Genomic DNA, 14,474 nt, shown 5'->3' with positions numbered 1-14,474 from the left:
ACTCTCTCATTCCTCACATATATATAGCTTCCCTCGTTCATAGCTATACAATCAACTCAGTCCTTCATCTCTTCTTCCATATCACATACGTGAGACTAGGGTACAAAGTAGAGATGGCAACAAACAAATCAAACAAACAAATTGTTTGATAACTGATCACATTCTGGTCCATGCGAGCGTGTACGTACCGCAGAGAGGTCAGTTATCAAATAATTTGTTTGTTTGATTTGTTTGTTGCCATCTCTGGTACAAAGAAAGACAGCCTGGTTAAAGTTATGGATGGCACGCACACAAATAGCGATGTCGAAGTAAGAGTAAGTTAACTTAGAGGGAGTTATAGTTTCAGAACTGCTTCTCATGCGCTTGTGAATAAACAGAGTCTAACTTATATGGCACTGTTCAGTTATCTAAGTTATGTCTGCCTATGCCACCAGAAAAATTCCGCCAACAAACAAAATCCTAGTAACGTCGCAATCTGCAAGGCTTGCCAGCTACGAGAACATTGTTGAGAAGGACAACTGTCAGATGGGGCTGTTGTAGTTGTCGTGAATTCATTCTCGCCTTTGTGCAGATGATTTGGTGCTTCTACTTCCGTCGTTGTGCATGCTGATAGGGCTGATTGAGATGCTACAGTTACAATAAGCCCGAATTGGTCAAGCCCATAACCAACTGGTAGATCGGATTCGGTAATCGGCTCATACTTTAAAGTGTACGCTCTGCGGCCTCTCTTCTCAAAGTTGGTCTTGTCTGTCCAGGCTATAAGGTGCTCTAGATCGAGTAGGTAAATGGGATTTGCAGTCGTCCTTAGAAAACGCCCTTCGGCGATCCTTCTCAACAGCAGCTGATTTAGTTTGACGCGGGCCTCCTCCCAGACAGGATTTTGAGAAGCAGCAGTGACCAGCACATCGCAGTACTTGACGCCCATTGACGCCCACTCATAGTACTGGACCTTGTTCATTCCCCAATACTCAGCTGTCCTAACAAGCGAAGCGAGGCACTGCTTACTTATCCTGATCTTGGATTGTGCCATGTTGACAAACTGCTCCCATTGCTTCGCATTGAAGACGGCATCTAGCTGCGGCTGCTCGCTATTCCTATACTGATAGCACTCTTCTATCATAACTTCCCTAAGTTTCCTGAATAGCCAATCAGATTGTCTTCGCTGGGAATGCATTTCGTTCTGCATGGCTATGCACGCTTGATATTTGTCATTTTCAGATGGTATAGAGCGTAAAGAGGTCCGAAGCGCCCGAATATTTGGAGAGGCAGGGTTAAAATCGAGGATGTCGGTACTTAGGAGGGTTAGCTTTGAACAAGTATAGCATCGTTAGGCCTACCTTTGCGTTGTTCGTTCCATCTTATGCAAAGCCTAAGGCCCGATGATAGCCTATGATTCCCTCAAACGGTTTATATACCTAGAGATCGGTGCTTGCCAAAAGCTACTGACCCTCATTAACATGCTTAGACTCCGCAACAATCAATTCAATCCGGTCACTCTCCTAGACCCACTTACCTATCTAGGTAGGGCTTAAACTCCTATAGGTAACTACTAGGCTTAAAGCGGTAATCAATCAATCCAATCTGAACCTTCTAGGACCCACTTAATTGATTGTTGCGGACTGTGAACATGCTGTCTGGCGATCAGTTATAGTTTCAACCTGGATCAGATACCACTAGCACCGCTAGTGCTACGCACGTGCCTCAGCATTATATAATCGAATATTTCCTCTGCTTACAAGAGCTAAGTGGGGGTTCGATACGGCCTTTCCCTAGCACAGCACGTCTCTAGAGCGCTCATTCTCTATCTAATATATAATGTATTTACTGTAACTATCATCGTCGCTTTTCTATCTTGAGTCACAACGTCTAATGGCAAGGGTGATGTATGACTCACCGCACGAGGCTTGCAACGGTGCAGGAAGCTTGGACGTGCCAAGGTTTTAGCTCTCCGCCGTACGTCAACATAATAATACTTAACAACTTGCGTCTTAACCTTGCCCTCAGATTATACACATGTTGCGAACGATGAAGCGGAGATCATCTGATGACAATGATGATGATGATTATCTCCAATCGAACAATCAATGCAGCAGTCGAGCCCGATGCAGAGGTCGAGACCGATGATGAGAATGGGCGGTAAGGGTGACGGGCACAGATGAGAAAGGGAGGAGGAAGGGCAATGTCGGTAAAGAATGACGATAGGCTGTATACTTATCATGTTCCCCTGCTGCCTTCTCAGATTGGGCTGAATGATTCCGTGTGCTCGGCTTAGTTCCCAGCGGGCGACACATACGATCGAGGGCACGAGCAAAGCCTATTCGAAGCGCCGACTACGCGGTTTCCTAGCCTCCATGCTCTCACTATTGGGTAAGAAAGAATGACCCACCACTCACGTTCTCCCACTTCTTCACCTCTCTCGCACCCCCATGTCATTTCAGCTCAACTGGATGCCTCTACAACCACATTATTCAGCCGCTCCCGCATTACAGTTCAGAGACTATCCTATAAATCTGGCATCATCTTAATCATGCCCACAACAACGCCTGGTGGACTGGAAGCCTAGCCTTTATTTATTTCGCTCCACCGACTGTGTGTGTTCACATGCCTATTAACGTGCAGATGATGTGCGCCATGCTGCATGGGACTATTAACCCCTGTGAGGACTTGAGATGTCATTGCGTAGCGCATACAACGACCCAGCTAGTCTAGTCAAGATCACTGGTATATAAATGAGCTTTCAATGCTTCTGAAAATGTCATCCCTCTTCTACCTTACAACCGGTGCATTCTCGAGAAGCCAAGAGAATGATGAGTTCTCAAGAAACCATTCCAGACAATACATTGTATCAGGTATGTATAAATGTTGCACGATTGGCGGCTATTACTGATCATCGCAGGGGTATCAAAACTGTCCAGTAGTCAGAGATGATACCGTTTATCCAGCTTCAGAACCAGCAGAACCAGCACGTGCAAGCAAGCAGTCTGGTGATAAGAAAAATAATGAGCAGCTTGGCGAATGCGCGTCGCGTGAGACAAGAGGGACAGCCTCATACATCAACGCTAGTAAGATTATCCTCCCTATGCATCGACCAGTACTGAGAAACCATGTAGGAAACCAGCCCCAGGAGAATGGTACCGAAGTAGCAGATCTTTTGGACGAACTGAATGACTTGATGGGGCGGCAAAAACACATTTCAAGTATGGTAGACGACGTGGTCTCTCGTCTCCAAGAAGCACTCAAACAACCCACTCATAGGAGCTTGCCCAAGGGCGGCAAACTCGTTAGATGGGCGGATAGTGCCAGCGCCCACGGCCCTAATGACGATACACACCGCCCCAGGAAAAGAGCACGTGGAAATTAATATACTTTGCACGCGTGTATATTCCTCGCAATTCCCTAATCTGTGAAGATATTAGTGAATCAACTGGTTATTGTAATTTTCCTGCACGCACTCCCAAAGCTGGCAAAACACTCTCCGCCCGCGAAAATGGATTTAATGTAACTTATACGAGGCCATTGATACGTTAAAGTCATAGGTAAGGCTTCCGGTTAAGAAGTTGCATTGAATGCATGCAGAAGACCGAGCGATAACGATGCTACAAGGGAGCGAGAGCCGCTTGCGGATGCGGATTTCTGTGCGCTTTGGGGTCTCTGTCATCGGTCGCCTACAACAGCTAATGATGTAGAATCGAATACTTCCTCCGCCCACAACATCTAAGCAGGGGTTCAATACGACCTTTCCCCGGCACAGCACATCTCTATAGCGCTCATTCACCCTCTCATGTAAAATGTATATACTATATCATCGTTGCTTTTTCTATTTCAGGTCATAACGTCTATTGGCAAGATTAATGGATAACTCCCCGCACGAGGCCTGCAAAGGTGCAGGAAGCTTCGTTGCAGTGATCGGAATGGTCTGGTCTGGTCTGGTCTGTACCCTCAGACCAGACCAGACCAGGTGCTTACATAAGGACCGGTCCGACCAGACCGGTCCGACCAACAAGACCGCCAAGAATGAGGCTGAAGCAAAGAAGGAAGCCGAGGAAATGTGTTTTACTACTGACTGTCAATCTAGTAGTCTTCGTTCTCACTATCCTCGATATCGCTGTTCCCCTCAGCTTGGGGCTTTCCATACCAGGCCCGGAGACACTCGCACGCTTCTATAATATCTGCCTTCAGCCTACCACGGCGATCGACGATAGTAAGCTTCGCGCTACTAAAAAGACGTTCGCATTCATCCGACATAGGCGAGATCGCAAACATGTCTAGAGCGAAGCGAGCGAGATCTCGTTGGGAGTCGTAGCGAGATAGCCAGTACGCAATAGCCTCATTGCAACCTGCCTCTTCGTTATGAAGCCGGTCAGTAGAGATGTATTGTTCATACAAATCAGTTGTAGAAACTGGAGCGTCTATTCGAATGCGCTTATGTTCCCGCTGGCGATCAAATGCTGGGTCAGGATCTCTCTCCTTCCTGGCTGGTGGTGGCAGCATCTCGACAGGGTACCTTCCCTTATACTCTGTCTCCCAGAGATGCTTCACCGCTAATTGTGCGTTTTCAAACCACCTCTTCTTCTCTTCGTCGCCATGAAGAACCCACTCTTGCCTGAACCATCCCCACTTGCGATATGGATTAAGGATTTGAGCCGCATAATATGCCGGTGGAAGGTCAGTATCTTCAGGGAATCGATTTTGCCAATTCAGCTGCTGATTGTTATAGTACTCAACGCACTTTAACTAAGCAGCATCAGCGCAGCCTTGAAGGTACTTCCATGTAAAGTTGTTATCGTCCTCAGTCTGGATGTCGTGGTAGTGATCCTTCGTCTCGCTTATCTCCCGGAGAAGGCAGTCCAAAGTTGAAAACCAGTCCGCAAGTGACGTCTTCTTACCTTCAGAAAGCAAAGTTGCAGCATAGAAGTCTTTGAGAGCGAGTTCAATCTTTTTAAGCTCAAACCAGTGCTGTCCATCAAGCTTAAAGTTCGCGATCCCTACGGAGCCCTTTCCAGGTACATGACGAGCCGAGAAGATGTAACGGTGTGAGGAGAGGAGGAGGACTGCGTTGCATTGTGTAGCTATGGAGGAACTGCAGCTATATAGGTGTGTGTGATGAGAAAGTGTGGTAGCGATGGCCGTACCCAACTCTCACCCAAGTCGGTCTTGGCAAGTCCCAAACCGTTACAGAAGAGCTCTAAACGTTCTCGAACATTTAATGCACGTGTAATCGAATAAAACCATGAGTTCCAGCGGGTCGAGTTGTTCTGGATAAGCTCAAGCCCGTCGAATTGCGAAAGATCTCCGCCGATAATAATTGTAGCAAACTCCTTACGCCGTTGTGGAGTAAGCCTGATGTATCGCACCAGGTTGTGAAGACGACCCAAACATCCGAACTTCTTCCAGAGCTCTTCCACCTTCGTATAGTCGCCACGTTGATGATGCTTCTCCAGCTTCGCAAGATACTTCTCACAGTTTCGCCCCATAAGGAACGCCTGGCAACAGAGGTTGATGACATGGCCCAAGCAACGCAGCCGGCGATGACGACGTTGTTTTGACTTCATCCATGGGCAGAGATCCTTGAGTATAAACTCAACAGCGGTATCATTTGCCGAGGCATTATCCAGCATAAAGTATCCAATCTGATCTCCGCTAATGTCGTATTCTTCCAGCAATTCAAGGACCACCGATCCAAGATTCTCTCTAGTATGTTCGCCGTATATACGTCGCATACCTAAAGCGGTAACACGTCGCATGCCGGTAGTATTAATCCACATAGCGACGACGCCTAGGATAGCGTAAGGGTTTGGTGAAGTCCAGAGATCAAAGGAGATAGAGATCCTACTCCGTGAATGGTGTAGGTCCTCCCTAAGCTGTTGCTTCTTCGATATGAATGCATTTATTACCCAGCTTCGGATAGTCTTCGCAGCCTTCGGGAGGTGGTTGAGTAGTGCCGGATTTAAAAAGAGGAGTAGTTCACGAAAGTACTGGTTCTCTAATTGAAAGAAGGCGATATGGCAGTACACAATCCAACGAATTAGAAGCTCTTTAAACTTCTCTACTGACTCCTTCTAGAAAAAGGTGCTGGAAGCAGCCCCATCCTTTTGCTGGTCGATTATAGACTTCCGTACAGAACCCTTTCACTTGATGCCACTCTGGGGATCAATCTGGTGCTTCTGTTCCAGGTGATTCCGGATCCTAGAAGTGCCATTGATGACAAACAACTCTTGCTTGCTCTTCCCAACCCTGCACTCATGGCAGTAATACACCTCTTTCTTATCGCTATCTCGAATGTATTGGAGTCCGTACTTCCAGATGTGTGATGTACCTTGACGGAAATCCTTCCTTGCAATTATTGCACGTTTCACGTACGTGATACCGCCCTGCACGAACTCATCTGGAGATTCGTGATATTGAATAGGAGTGGGTGATAGTATAGGGGTGGGTGATGACGTGGGGATAGGAGATGGAGTAAGAGACGTTAAATCTAGTCTTATAATATTCGATGGGGACGGTGAGGTTGGTGTTGAAGGCTCCATAACAATAGTATATAAGTAGGCTGTTAAGGACTTGATTGTTCTATGTAAGTAGAAGACTTACCTTGATCTTAATGACTCATATTGTGCTAAATTTTCTGGCTAGATTAGTCTAAGATCTAGTCACGTGGACCTATTTATAGCCGGACCGGTCCGATCATCTAGACCGGTCCGACCACGGTCTCAAAAAATCGCCAGACCAGACCAAGTCTTGGCGGTCTAGACCAGACCAAGACCAAGTCAGACCAGACCATTCCGATCACTGCTTCGTTGCCTAGTATTTTGTCGACTTTAGCTTCCTAGCGACTGCTCTAAGCAAGGCAGACTTTCATTCTTAAACCCTCTTGAGCTGTTGTGGGATCTACTAGCTAGACTCCGCAACAATCAATTCAATCCGGTCACTCTCCTAGACCCACTTACCTATCTAGGTAGGGCTTAAACTCCTATAGGTAACTACTAGGCTTAAAGCGGTAATCAATCAATCCAATCTGAACCTTCTAGGACCCACTTAATTGATTGTTGCGGACTGTGCTACTAGCCGCATCGTAGTCGTAAAGCCGCCACTTGAAACAGGCAGGCATGATCGCGCGAGACTCTATCTGCGGCGACATGCATATTACCACGCTCTCGAGACTGTGGGCACTGACAGAAACCTGGTAGTGTAACAACGGCGAGGCGCAGCTCGGGACAATGGTGCTGTGCTCTGCATCCGCGGCAGACGAGTGACAGTCGATTGGCGGAGGCGACATTAAGGTCCGTAGCTAAAAGAAAGCTTCTCCCTAGCACTGTTGAGCATGGCAGCGGGTATATAAGCCACGACAGGCTGGCGGTATTTGATATCCTAATAGCCGTCACGATTGATGACAGATTCTGACAGCGATATCTTCTTCCCCGACTGCCTATAGAACGAGGAAAAGAGCGCCCGAAGCTTCAATATCGTCGATTTGAACTGTCCCACTCCTCCCGCTGGCATCTACATTTTTTCCATATCTTACTGCGCCTTTCCATATCCTTGGAACGATGCCCATTAGTATGGATAACATAGAATACATCTCCTCCTCGGATTCTGACTCTAGCTCCAACTCTGACTCTGAGTCGAGAGTGATGCCCATCACGGAATTGGCCTCTCGGAGGCCCAAAAGAAGACGGCTAGGCATGAACTCCACATTCTACCACAGAGCTATTGATATTAATTATAACCACAGAATCAGCTACCGAGGCTGGATCATCTTTCTCTTGTTCCACATGCAACGAGGCATTCAAAGCTGATGGCAAGGTGTACTTTCTTCCATTCTGCGGTTGTGTGAGTGTCCATAGAAGCCGAAAGGTACATTTACTAACTCTACAAGCTTCACTGTGGTAGATGTGTCGTTCAGTCCATTCTGGATGAACTCCTCCATCTCAAGAGCGCCCTCGGCCGTGCTGCGATCGATCTGGTCCACGCTTCTACCAACTATGGGATGAAACTACCCACATCCTCAATAAACCTATTAGTATGTAAGAGACGAGAACACCTACAGATTCCTGGCGCAGTAGAGTGTTACGGTACTGTATGTTCTATCTGTACCTTGGAAGGCTCGTTGAGCCCTGAACGCGTGTATCTGTCTTGTGGTAAGTGACCGCAACATTCACATCAGACCCAAGCTTAGCATGTAGGCCATCCATTCTGCAAGCCTCACATTACTAAGTGGTTCGATGAGAAAGGGAAGAGAGCATGCCCGACTTGCAGGTCAGATGTTCCTGAGGAGGATGCACACTTCAAAAAAGATGGCACCTATGCGCTTGGCTGGCCACGAAGCTTTTCGTGAGAATATTTGGGGAGGGAAGACGTTAGGAGGGTATGATAAGTGATTAAAACGGCTTCTCTATGAAAAGCTGTTAGTTATTTAAGTCTAAACCGATAGGAGATGTGTAACTGCGTGAGCAGTGTCAGTTGGAGGCTGTGTATCAACAATTGTATTGCTATCTGTTGTCGTGTTGTGATGTATGTGTACAGCTTCTTGCAAAACCGGCCTCACCCTTTGCGCACTCTCAGCTTTGACAGAATCCCTGTCGCACTAGGATAGCCCTGCCCGAGCTTGACCAATGCCCATCCTGTCGGTAACCAAAATCCTGAAACAGCTAGTCTGTGGCTTCTAAGCTAGTGCCTTACACATTGCTTACTAACGGCAACTTAAAAACGTAATTAGATTGCCTTTAACTTAAGTTTCTTTGCAATTAACTACAAAATCTCTAAATTTTCAACTACATCCTCTGCTTCCCACTGAGCTAACGCTGCTAAGGAAGACAGCAAATTAGGATGATTAGGTCTGAACCTCTGCTGGCAAAGCTGTACGCATTCCCTCATTAGTTCTATAGCCTCTACCTCTCGACCAAGTGATTTCTGTGTGTAGGTGAGATTGTTCATGCTGGTCAGCGTGTCTGGATGGTCCGCTCCCAGCTTCTTCTTGCTCGTCTCTATCACTTGCACAAACAGCTCTTCTGCTGCATCCCACCGCCCTTGATCCTGGTAAGTCGAGGCTAGATTGGCCATGCTGGTCAGCGTGTCTGGATGGTCCGCTCCCAGCTTCTTCTTGCGAGTCTCCATCACTTGCACCTCCAGCTCTTCTGCTGCATCCCACCGCCCTTGATTCCAAAGAGTCGAGGCTAGATTGGCCATGCTGGTCAGCGTGGAAGGATGGTCCGCTCCCAGCTTCTTCTTGCGAGTCTCCATCACTTGCACCTCCAGCTCTTCTGCTGCATCCCACCGCCCTTGATTCCCGTAAGTCGAGGCTAGATTGGCCATGCTGGTCACCGTGTCTGGATGGTCCGCTCCCAGCTTCTTCTTGCGAGTCTCCATCACTTGCACCTCCAGCTCTTCTGCTGCATCCCACCGCCCTTGATCCTGGTAAGTCGAGGCTAGATTGGCCATGCTGGTCAGCGTGGAAGGATGGTCCGCTCCCAGCTTCTTCTTGCGAGTCTCCATCACTTGCACAAACAGCTCTTCTGCTGCATCCCACCGCCCTTGATCCTGGTAAGTCGAGGCTAGATTGGCCATGCTGGTCAGCGTGTCTGGATGGTCCGCTCCCAGCTTCTTCTTGCGAGTCTTCATCACTTGCTTCCTTAGTTTTTCAGCTTTGTCCCATTGTCCACCAAGTGAATAGGCATCTGCCACCATTGCGATGCTCCGTATCGTGTCCTGATGCTTTGGCCCTAAGATACTCTCTCGCACCTTCATTGACTTTATCGCCAGCATTTCTGCTTCACCTGCGCTTCCTTTCGTCTCCGCATACCACGCCGCACGATATAGTAGCGTAGCCCATTCTGTTAGCGAAGATGCCGCTTCTGGTTTGTGGCTAGCTGCTGCCTCAGCGTGCGCGAATAATCTCTGACATGCTGCCCAGTTCTCGTATTCTCCAGTTGGAAATGCTGCGTGGAGATTACTAATAAAATGCTGCCTCCACAGCTCAAGCTCGCTGTTTGCAATAAGCCATCTCCGTGTTGCAAGCTGCACAAGACTGTGCATTTCGAAAGTGGCGCCGTCTGCGCTACTAGAGATTAAGCAGAGATCGCACAGCGCCACCACGTCGTTCTTAAACTTCACACCATCGCTATCGCTTTCTTTGTGCTCTCGCTGGGCCCCAGGCCTACTCTTAGTATGACTCAGGAATAGCCTGAAACGCCGCCTCAGTGACCTTCCCCTGCTGTCTGAAGCTGTACTTCCCCGTTTCACTCCCTGGGCGTCGTGGATAAGTGCTTCAGGAATTCCCTGTCGGTCAAAGAAGCTCATCAGTGATAGCAGGTCGGCCGCCGACGGTTTATTTCGCCGCAAGTGCTGGAATGATATCTGCCATGTAATAATAATCGAGTTCTTAGCCTCTCGGTCTCTTCGAAGCTGTCCTGCTTCGTGGTTTAACAGGCTTGTCTTTTCGCTGTCGCTGTGCCTGAATTCTTCTAGGTATTGTGCCACTGAGCAACGAGGCGCGCTTCGCCAGATGTATGCAGCGGCTTGCACAACAGCGAGCGGCATGTATTCGAGCGCTGCTGCAAGCTCGACAATATCGCCGTTGTCTCCCTCTGTTCCTAGCTTCTTCTTAAATAGCGCCAGCGCCTGCGTCTCGTCCATCGGCTCCACATTAACAATGTCACGCTGCTCAACCAACTTTAGCGCCGCTTCCTTACTTCGCGTCGTTACGAGGATGGAGCCGCGCTCGCAGTGGGGGAGGTACTCGCGCAGCGGTTTCCGAATGACTTGCGCGTTGATGTTTTGGCCTTGACTGTCGCTGTTTGCCTGGCCACTAAGAAAGCCAGCGTCGTCAACGTTGTCCAGCACAAGAAGCCACCGCTGCTTGCAGTCGCACAGCCAGTCGTGCACTAGCTTGAAGATGTTCGCCTGCGGATCTCGCCGCCCAGCGATCTTGACCCGGTCAGCGATGTCGCGGTAGCTTTGCTCGAACCGGGCGGCGTTGCTGGCATGCACCCAGAACACCCACGTCTCTGGCGATTGCTCGCGTGTGCGGTAGGCATGCTCTATAGCAAGCTGCGACTTGCTTTCTCTGCAGTTAGCATACATGTAGTGCTGGTTGAGTGGTCTTCTGCTTACCCTACGCCGCCTAGGCCGACGAGTGCAGCCCGCGTGTCCGGCGTAGCGCATAGTTGGTCGACCTGATCGAGTGTCGTGCCTCGCTCGACAAAGTCGGGGTCGCGGGCGAAGGGTATCACGATCGATGGGTGCGGTGGAGTCTCTGGTCGCTCTTGAAGCGGGGTCTGTTAGCGCTGGCTCGGGCCCTCTAGAGCTAAAGGCAGTCCCACAACTCACCAGGTGGCAGGTAGAACGCAGCATCCACGTTGCCGTTAATGATGCCGGCTTGGAAGCCAGCGTTTGCGTCACCGAAAGAAATAGAGGGGCTCATGATACTCTAGTAGTAACGTTAAATCAGTGGTATCTGCGATCAAGTGCCAGCTGGGCTCAGTCTGGCGGTTCGCGCAGTTGGCTTGCAGGCCTCTCAGCCACCTAATCACTCTGACATCACCACCACCAGCTGCTCTAATTAAGCCCACGGTCTACCAAAGATGGCTCCAAATCTGGCAATTTCACAGCGCCGGATGATTCACGACATGATCTTAAGTAACGGGCTTACTGCTGCGCAGATGGCTGACGCAGCTGGCTGCAGTGTTCGCGCCGTCAAGTATATCCGCTCCAACCTCCGCGCCTTTGGATCTGTCGAAGCGCCATGGAACGGTGGCGGACGCCCTCGATCTGTAACACCGATAGTGCTCGAGGCTCTCCGGGAGTACCTTCTCGAAAAGCCCGATCAATACCTCGACGAGATTTCCGTCTTCCTGTGGGACGAGTTTGGGACAATTATACCGACTTCTACAATTAGCCGGACATTGAAGTCTGCTGGCTGGTCGAAGAAAGGCGTTCATCAAGCGCAGCTGGAGCACGTACGAAGAGGACACAGCGTAAGGGTTCGACGTGTTCCTAGAGTGGTGTGTCGATCAGGTCGGCAGCAGGAAACAAAGCGCAAGAGGTCACTTTAGGCACTCTAGGTGGGCTATCGAGGAATTGGAGGACTTATCTGTAGGCAACTATAGTTAACACCATGTTAGTTGCAGCTATGTACAAGCGATCAAGATGTCTAAGTGTAATTCGTTGAGACAGTACATGTTCCTGTTGTAACTACTTCCTCCCAAACGTGAGACTGCTGACACCACCGTAGACGTTCCCAGACTGAAAGCCCTGGTTGTTGGACCCAAACGTGATGTGCTGTACCTGGCCGCTCTCCTCAGCCGAGAGTGGTCTAAGAGGCTCCGCCTTCCCTGCGACAGCAGCCGGCGCCATCGACAGTAGCAGTTCCTTCGCGAATGCAGCTGCTGTAGCTGCTGCATAAGACTGCCAGCGCTTGTTCTTGTGCGAGTCGGAATAGTCGCAGATGCCTCGAATCACCAGGCAGGGATGGCTCTGTATAACACCGGCGCCTTCCATCTCAAAGCAGACAGCCTGATGCTCTGCTGCAATCCTGTCTCGCATGGTGGCGGAGACCTGCAGTTGATTGCTCGATGCGATGTTGCCGTAGTGAACCTTAGGGGTGTCGACGGCTCTGACTGCACCCTCGCCACGCTTGCTCCGCTGCGTGCAAAAGCTAAAGTCGCAGCAGTTGTCGCAAAGCTCGTTTGGTTCATCGTGCGGGTGAGGGAAGTAGCTCTGATACAGTCGATCGTTGTCGGCGCCTTGATCGTCGAACCTGGCACGGACTTTTTCATTTAGCTTGCTTCGCATCTGCGCGAGATACTGCGGGATCTTTGTTCCATGGCTCCCATCGTGTCGTGACCGCAAGCTGCCGACAGCTGCGCTGAGCTCTGACGGCGGGCCGTTGAGATGTCCCGCGTTGCTCAGCTGGCCGTCCTCGACCCATGCGCCGGTGTCGTACGTAAACACGCCCCCGTGGTTGCCTCGCGGGGAGGAGACTACTACGTCTCCCAAGACGATCGTGTTGACGTCGCCTGCTGGGCCGTAGCTCGGTACTCCGCCGCCGATCCCGACTACGAGAAAGAACTTGATGTTCGGGCAGGCGCGACGCATCCGCGCGGCCAGATCCGCCGCAGCGCTAGTACCCATCTTCGATTGGATGCCGATGACAACGTTGTGGTCTCCAATGTTGCCTGCGATATAGCGATGTTCGTTATCGGTTACTTCATTGTGCTCGACATCGAGCATATGTCTCGCCGCTGTGAGCTCCAGTGAAAGCGGCGCGATCCAGCCTACGGTGTAGTCTGAGGGATTCATTGTGCGAGCGAGAGGCTGAAATCACAGCTCTTGAGCGAGTGGGTTTTGTTGGACAGAGCCAATGGTCCACTGATACCTCTCACGTGATCGCGCGTAGCTAGTGCCTTGGCAGCCTCTGTGAGCCTCATACAGGCTCTCACGCGCCTTCTAATATAACATCAAGCATGCCACTCATGTCTTCCATCAGGTTTAATAAGAAGGTCTTGAGCGAGAACAAAGGAAGCGTTGATATGCTAGCAAAGGTCTGGACGGCCGATAACCAAATGTCTGGCACACGAGTACAGTGCAATGTGATTAAGCAAGGAGCAGTTCCGCACCGGTATAGTGGCACAGCCTCATTGCTGCCTTGGGGGCGCTAACTCAGCCACCGCAGTGCACGCACCTTATCGGTGCACTTGGATATCTAGCGTCATTGTCACTTGCGAGAGATTCGGAGCGACTTTGATTGGAGATTAGAGCAAAGTAAAAGATCGCATTATGAGATTGTAGTTTCACTTGTAGATGCAACTTCATCTGTCACGGTTTGGGGTCTCTCCTGCTCTGCTCCTGTAGTCGCAACTTACCATTGTAATGGACCAATGCCTATCTGGGACTAGCGCTGTTGACGGTCACCCACCTACATATACAGTTTGTAGACTCAGACAATACAACCTCAGTTCAATCCTTCAATTCTTCCAGCACCCACTATCCCCCACATCATCTAGCTACGCGCGAGACGTGTTTTGGCGGTGAAACTCGGCTTGACCGATTAGACGCACTAGTGTGGGCTGTACATTGCATTTCAAGGGCTGTGCCTCTATAGGCAAAGCAGCCCCTGGTAGAAGCAACTATGTGCCGCGCCTCATTGCTTGCCATGGCTATACTACTCAGCTATCAATACATAATATGTTCTGGGGGCTAACGTCTTCTTGCGGATACTCTAGAGGTAGAGGAGACAAGCGCCCGATAGTGCGACGTCGATTTATGGACGTGTCACCAGGTGCCTTCTAATAGTGGTCATAACAAGAAGTGCAAAGTCTCCTGTTCCGCTAGGAGCAAGTTAGTGTGAAGGATCACAGACAGCAATGCAGACAGAAAGCAGCGCGAAGCCTTGTTGGCAGTCCCCCAGACAGGCTGCTTGCGACGAAGTTGAGCCGTATCGTAGACGTATTGCAGTAGGTCTGTCACGTGCCTACGTCCGC

At 49.8% G+C, this 14,474-nt stretch overlaps 6 protein-coding genes across 6 annotated transcripts; 2 read left to right on the top strand and 4 right to left on the bottom strand.

Moving 5' to 3' along the window:
* Positions 1 to 459: 459 nt before the first annotated feature.
* Positions 460 to 1,186, bottom strand: PtrM4_124110 (uncharacterized protein; the record flags this gene model as incomplete). Its single annotated transcript, XM_001939551.1, has 2 exons — positions 460 to 585; positions 638 to 1,186. 2 exons carry the CDS (start codon positions 1,184 to 1,186, stop codon positions 460 to 462), a joined length of 675 nt encoding a protein of 224 aa, XP_001939586.1.
* A 1,621-nt stretch (positions 1,187 to 2,807) lies between these two features.
* On the top strand, positions 2,808 to 3,361 carry PtrM4_124100 (uncharacterized protein; the record flags this gene model as incomplete). Its single annotated transcript, XM_066108633.1, has 3 exons — positions 2,808 to 2,849; positions 2,897 to 3,062; positions 3,111 to 3,361. 3 exons carry the CDS (start codon positions 2,808 to 2,810, stop codon positions 3,359 to 3,361), a joined length of 459 nt encoding a protein of 152 aa, XP_065960625.1.
* Positions 3,362 to 4,071: 710 nt separating this feature from the next.
* Positions 4,072 to 6,527, bottom strand: PtrM4_124090 (Dimer-Tnp-hAT domain containing protein; the record flags this gene model as incomplete). Its single annotated transcript, XM_066108632.1, has 4 exons — positions 4,072 to 4,603; positions 4,766 to 5,069; positions 5,144 to 6,049; positions 6,143 to 6,527. The coding sequence occupies 4 exons, from the start codon at positions 6,525 to 6,527 to the stop codon at positions 4,072 to 4,074; spliced, it is 2,127 nt and encodes a 708-aa protein (XP_065960624.1).
* Positions 6,528 to 8,745: 2,218 nt separating this feature from the next.
* PtrM4_124080 (TPR domain protein) lies at positions 8,746 to 11,416 on the bottom strand (the record flags this gene model as incomplete). The annotated part of the gene is made up of 3 exons (XM_066108631.1): positions 8,746 to 11,053; positions 11,107 to 11,257; positions 11,323 to 11,416. 3 exons carry the CDS (start codon positions 11,414 to 11,416, stop codon positions 8,746 to 8,748), a joined length of 2,553 nt encoding a protein of 850 aa, XP_065960623.1.
* A 160-nt stretch (positions 11,417 to 11,576) lies between these two features.
* PtrM4_124070 (Transposase protein) lies at positions 11,577 to 12,047 on the top strand (the record flags this gene model as incomplete). The annotated part of the gene is made up of 1 exon (XM_066108630.1): positions 11,577 to 12,047. One exon carries the CDS (start codon positions 11,577 to 11,579, stop codon positions 12,045 to 12,047), a length of 471 nt encoding a protein of 156 aa, XP_065960622.1.
* A 139-nt stretch (positions 12,048 to 12,186) lies between these two features.
* Positions 12,187 to 13,293, bottom strand: PtrM4_124060 (Pfs, Nucleoside phosphorylase; the record flags this gene model as incomplete). The annotated part of the gene is made up of 1 exon (XM_066108629.1): positions 12,187 to 13,293. The coding sequence occupies one exon, from the start codon at positions 13,291 to 13,293 to the stop codon at positions 12,187 to 12,189; it is 1,107 nt and encodes a 368-aa protein (XP_065960621.1).
* Positions 13,294 to 14,474: the final 1,181 nt, after the last annotated feature.

This window comes from Pyrenophora tritici-repentis, chromosome 7 (genome assembly GCF_003171515.1).
Source record: "Pyrenophora tritici-repentis strain M4 chromosome 7, whole genome shotgun sequence".
Classification (NCBI taxonomy): domain Eukaryota; kingdom Fungi; phylum Ascomycota; class Dothideomycetes; order Pleosporales; family Pleosporaceae; genus Pyrenophora; species Pyrenophora tritici-repentis.
The sequence above is the reverse complement of the archived record's forward strand: the minus strand, read 5'-3'. Positions and strand labels throughout refer to the sequence as shown.